Raw genomic sequence first — 6,000 nt, 5'->3', positions numbered from 1 at the left:
GCTTAAGCTTAAAGTAAATCTGAACCGCTCAAAAAGAACTTTTAAACCCTCCTGACCACAGATTTGAGAATTAGTGCAACTTCCTTTGATTTGTCAAGTGAGCACTGTAAGCAAACACAGAAAGATAGTCATCCCAAGAACAAGGTACTATTTTTTGACTTTCTAACCCTGCCTGGGCAGAGGAGGTACAGAACCACGTCGTCCCGGAGACCTCGGAGACGCCCAGGGCCTTAGACTGAGCTTGAAAAGGGCACCACCTGCTTTCCGCCCACATAAACCTCCTCAATGTTTCGGTCATCTCCTGGAAGAAAAAGAAGGGAATCATTTATAAAGTGCTTTTGTGTTAATAACTATTTTCCTTGCCCCGGAGAGAGATTTATAAGCAAAACACACTTCTACGAGAGAAAATACAAAAACTGCCTTTCTTTGTCTCAGGTTGTTTAAAATACCGACAAGGGAGACATGACCAATAGAAGGTGCTGCATCTAATTCGAGGGTTGGGCTCTGAAATCCGTACCTGAGGCAGAAATCACATGTAGTTGAATTGACCCCTATCGCTGTCTGTTCAGCTGAAATGAGTTTGCCTTTCCAGCCCCAAACGTAAAGGCAGTGCTTATAATTACACCCCAAATCACACTCAGCACGGTGAGGTGAAGGGCCTGCAAGAACTGAGCTCCACAAGGAAACCAAGCGTCTCTCCATTCTCAGTTCACTCAGGACTCAGAGCTCACTCGGCGGAGTGGCAGGCAGAGTAGAATCTTGTACGTGATTTATTTCTCTCCCTCACTGAATATAGTGGCATGGGGTACGTGAAAAACCATGTGAGGCGAGACCCCACCACATCCTTACCACGAATACAACATGGTAGGGCAGCCTGGGGGTCGGGATTGAGTGTAGGAGGAAGAGGCCTGCTGATCTTCCCCTTGGCCTGCCAGCAGTTGAGAATTTATGACTGTATGCTCCATAGGAGCAAATTTCAAATTATGTCTTTAAGTATTGTGTCATAAATGGGCTCTCTCCTGAGGAAAGTTTAAAAAAAAAAAAAAATCAAAGCAATTGATCACACTTACGGTTTAACATGTGGTATCATAAATGCGGAAAGTCATACCCAAGATAGAGATAGAGAAAGATTTTATTTAGCATAGAGACATATTTTTACCTACCTAGATAGAGAAACTTCTGGATAATAGTCTAAAAGGGAAAATAAAGGTAATAAGAAGAAAAAATTATTTTGTGCACTTAGAAAAGTAAATTCACAGTCAATAGTGCATTAGCAAACCCCAGAAATATAAATTCATTTCTCAATGGTAAAATCTACTTTTATTAATGAAAAAGAAATAGTATTTTGCTGAAAAAAATACTAGTTATTAGTAAATGTTTATCTACTGCCTGAAAGTTCTTGAAATATTTAGAAGAAAAGTTTTACATAAATTAATTTAACAAAATAATGCAAATATTTTAAGAGATCTATAAGAAAAATGGCTGGATGAATAGGACTGAGCCCTATTCCCAGAAATCCACTCTAATAAAGAAGTAAAAGAATAAATAATATAAAAATAACAAATAATCAACCACAAATAATCTAGCATCTTTTTTCTAAAAAAACCTCAATATGTTATATTTACATATTTACTTTCATAGTGGATCATGTTATAAATGGTAATTAATTTTTTTAGAAAAACTCAGTATCTTATAACAAATTGTTATTAAAGTAAGAAGAACTAGTTTGTTTTATACATAGGGAAACATTTCATAATAGGAGGAACAAAGTAATAAAACTCATTTTCTTATAATTGAGAAAATCAGTGTAGCATTGTGGTCAAGAGTACAGACTCTGGAAGTCATAAAGTCCAGGGCTTGAATCCCAACTCTGTCTAATAATTACTAATGACTAACCATCAATCCTTAGGTAAATCACTTAACCTCCCTTACGCCTCATTGCCCCCCAAATTACAATATCAATAGTACCTATCTCTCATAAGAGTTATTTTGATCATTAAACAAAAATTATGTATGAAAGTTCTTAATGCCATGTCACGTAGCACCTAGCAAATGTGTTCAATAAGTGCTAGTTATATTATGGCTTCTTATAGCCCCAAACATTCAATATACAAATATATTCAAAATACAAATATTCTGTTAGTACCATTATTGCTAACATCATTGTCATGAAATTATGCTAACTTTTAAAAATCAAGCTTCCCTTTTAAGACCCTCCTGCATTCCATTAAAATGTTTCCTTCTATTTTGTTTTCTACAAGGAAGCTATTGTAATTGCTTCATGAAATAGATGCATTTTGATTAACTTTTTTTACTTACCTCAGGAATATCACCAACAAAATCCCCATGGAACAGGTCAATGGGAGAATCAGATGCTTTGGGGTTGATCAAGAGGGCATCAAATTCCTTGCCAACTTCAAAGTTTCCAATCTCTCTATCAAGCCCCAGGGCTACAGTGTGAAATAAATTAATAAATAGTCAACATTTTGATCCATCAGACAGTGCCAATGTCCCAGTTTGCAAGGACAGAGTCAACCAACACGTCACTAGGAAAAAAATTAGTATCTTAATAGTGAAGCAGAAAAGCTCTCTCATTCCAATAGCTCCCAAGACTTCAACGTTCAGAAATCAAGGAAAGCAAATCTGAGAATAAAACAGTTCCCTTCATCACATGATCATAATTCTGATGGTGTCTCTCTATAGGCGCTCTTCACAGTCCAACTGGTCTATGGTTCATTCATCCCTCCAAGAAACATGACAACTGACAAAATATCTTTCTTTTTTCCTTCCTAGTCTCCCCCACAACACTCCGACTCCTGTCCTTCCCCCTTTTGTTCCATGAAGTAGCTGACAAGAACTATTTTCATGGCAGTGGAATGAACTTCAAATAAACAAAAAGTAATTATCCTTTTGCACATTTGCCAATGCAGGCATATCCATCATAAGTTCCTTAGTTTAAATCTTTGAAATAGAAAAAATTCACTTCTAAAAGTAAATAGATGCTCATGACTTAAGAGTCACAATCCTTTTCAAAGCAGACCAATTTCTTTGCAACCTCAAAGATTTTCTGGTTGCAAGAGAAGAATTGTTTTCTAAAGTAGTGCATAGGTCAATAATGTCTATTGATTTGTTCTATCTCATAGCTAGAATTCATGTTCCATGTGTATTAGGTGCTGAAGAAGAACATCTCTTTCACTGATATGATTTAGTTTCAGAAGGTGCAGGGAGAAAAAAGGAAGATGGGGAGGAGTTGGCTTTCTTGGTCAATGAAAATATTGCATCTTTAACTCAGTAAAGCCTGTGATTTGAGTAGGTGTACACTGAGATACCAAATGGAAGCATGCATAAAAGGAGGGTCAGTTGGAGTACAGCATTATTTATTTGAACTTTTACATATTTTTTCATATTCTATCACTATCAAGATATGGTCCAATATGAAGATATTGAATGGCATATCCCTGTTAGACAATATTTGATACATTATATTTCTATTCATGGATATCCAGAAGTCTTTTGGCAATGCTCTAATCACTGACTTAAAAATCCTACTTATTCTTAAAAGAGTATTTAAAGGGAAACTCTTTCATTCTCAGAAACGAAAGATTTTTTTAGCTAAAGAATTCTTATAGAAAGACAGGGGTGCGAAAATAATTAGAAATGTTAAAAGCAGTTAGGTAACTTCTGCTAATATTGTGGAGAAGGACTTGAATGTAATAGAAAAAGCACTGGAAATTCTCTCCTCCTTCACCCATTTGCCCTTGACAAAGAAACATGAAAAATATAAGTTTTTAATGACTGTATTCAACATAAAATTATTGTGCATTTAATAGGTCAGATAACCAGGTTCATTTGCCAGACTTTGATAATATATAAACTAATTGAGCTATTTGTTGGAACCGGGAGAATTCAGGCATGAACTAACCAAAGAAGATACAATTGTTTTTGGTGAATTTGTAAATTGATCTAAATTCAAATTATTGCCGTAAGGCCCAGCTGGGCTGGTAAGCAACTCCAATGCATTTCAGGAAATACAGTTTTGCTGCTTTTGGAGCAAATGTTGGCTCTGTGAAGGTGATTTATGCACATCTTGAATATAAAGGTAGTGGCAAGCCGGGAAGATGCCACACTTTAAATAGGAATTCATTCACCTCATTTCACTCAGACTCTTGTAGAAACACAAGTTAAGGAGAAGAAATTCCAAAACAGTAAGCCCAGCAGCCCAGAAAATGCAAACAAGGTTGAAATGATTGGGTAAACATTCTACCCTGGCTTGATCAGACACCTAATCCTGATGAAGCAACTCACAGAGAGCCTAGAATTAAAAAAACAAACAAAAAACAGCCCACACTATTTAAATACAACTCATTGCACCTTGAAAATAAGAGGGTTGGCCAACTGCTTGAACTCATATGCACAAACACAGTGGCAGTGGAGGTGGGGAGTGCCATGCTTGTTAAAAGAAGGGTGACTTAAAATATGGAACTTCACATGAATTCCTAAGACTTGGAAGTGTGAACGGTGTGACCTCTACTTGTTTTTCTTGAAAGGTTCTTTATCATAGCCCAGAACATTCAAAGAAGAGTCAGGAAGCTTCTCTTCATGGGGTTTTCTTGGTTTTCATTATGCTCTATTTTTAAGACCCAGATTAGATATATATAAGTCTACCTATATATCTGTATCAGTCTCTATATCTATATTTTTATTTCTCACTAGCTACCTAAGGTTTCATGCTATGTTCACTATCATCCATCTAGAGTACACCATTATACTAAAGTGACTGAAAGCTAGCAATTATCAATTTCTATTTTTTCCCATAAAAAATACTGTTACATATGAGAACTAGGAAAAGCTGGTGAACAATATTTGCATATCAACCCACTATATTTTGACATTTCTCTCCACTTAAAGAGACTTGGGTAATTACTATACTTAATTACATAAACAAAATGCATACTCCAAGCTGGGATTTACACAGGAAGGTATCACAGTGAAAAGGTGAGAACCTCACTCTGACATCCTGTTTTGGATTCAAATCATGGCACTCTATAGCTTAACGGCTGTGTTAGCTTCCACCAGGTACCTTGATAAAATAGAACTAACAACAGTGGTTGAGAGGTAAATAACAACATACATAAAGCATGTTGCATAGTGCCTGTCACGTGGTAAGAGCTCTTGGCTATTATTTTTACTACTATTTCATGAATATTGGACACCTGCTAATGCCACTATCATCTACCTTCATAGTGCACCCAAGGACACAGGCTGGCATGGTTGTACATTGTTAGAGAGAAAAAAATGGTGATTACCTTGGCTGCCTCCAAGAGTAGCTAGTCTGAATACCTCTTTGAGGGTGAGGCTTTTCTCATTTATCGAAAGAACGTTGGAAACCATCATTGCGCTTCTGATTGCATTGAACATGGAACATGAATAACCGCCAGCCACGTCTATGGTAGAAGAAACCAAGACAGTAAACTTATGAGATAAATGGAATATTAAGTATATAAGGTTGGATTTTGAAATTCCGTTTTTCAATTATAGTTTACATTCAATGTTATTTTGCATTGGTTTCAGGTGTACAGCATAGTTGTTAGTCAATCATATACTTTACAAAGTGATCCCCCCGATATTTCAAGTACCACTTAACATCATACATAATGATCACAATATCAGTGACTATATTCCCTATGCTGCACTTTAGAGACTTGTGACTATTTTGGGGTGTTTTTTTGGTGTTTTTTTTAAATTTTTTTTAAAAAATATATCTTTATTGATTTTAGAGAGAGGGAAGGAGAGGGAGAGAGAGAGAGATAGAAACATCAATGATGAGAGAGTCATTGATCAAGCCCGCAACCCGGGCATGTGCCCTGACCAGGAATCGAACCCCGATCGCCTCGATGCTCAACCCCTGAGCCACGCCCGGCCGGGTTTGTGACTATTTTGTAACTACCAATTTGTACTTCTTAATAGGTTGGGTTTTTTATTTGTTTGTTTTTAGTGACA

The 6,000-nt window shown here is 36.5% G+C and overlaps 1 protein-coding gene across 1 annotated transcript in view; it reads right to left on the bottom strand.

Annotated features, from left to right (window-relative positions):
* Nucleotides 1-230: 230 nt before the first annotated feature.
* The window catches only part of GDA (guanine deaminase), a 57,665-nt gene continuing 51,895 nt past the window's right edge, over nucleotides 231-6,000 (bottom strand). The window contains exons 11-14 of the mRNA XM_087823184.1: nucleotides 5,307-5,444; nucleotides 2,320-2,450; nucleotides 1,164-1,191; nucleotides 231-301 (exon numbers count right to left, since the gene is read on the bottom strand). Coding sequence (XP_087679310.1) covers nucleotides 231-301; nucleotides 1,164-1,191; nucleotides 2,320-2,450; nucleotides 5,307-5,444 — 368 coding nt within the window. The remainder of the gene's footprint in view (nucleotides 302-1,163; nucleotides 1,192-2,319; nucleotides 2,451-5,306; nucleotides 5,445-6,000) is intronic.

Source organism: Miniopterus natalensis, chromosome 12, assembly GCF_054644295.1.
Source record: "Miniopterus natalensis isolate mMinNat1 chromosome 12, mMinNat1.hap1, whole genome shotgun sequence".
Taxonomy (NCBI): Eukaryota; Metazoa; Chordata; class Mammalia; order Chiroptera; family Miniopteridae; genus Miniopterus; species Miniopterus natalensis.
Note: the sequence above shows the minus strand (reverse complement) of the source record. Positions and strands in the feature narration are given on the sequence as shown.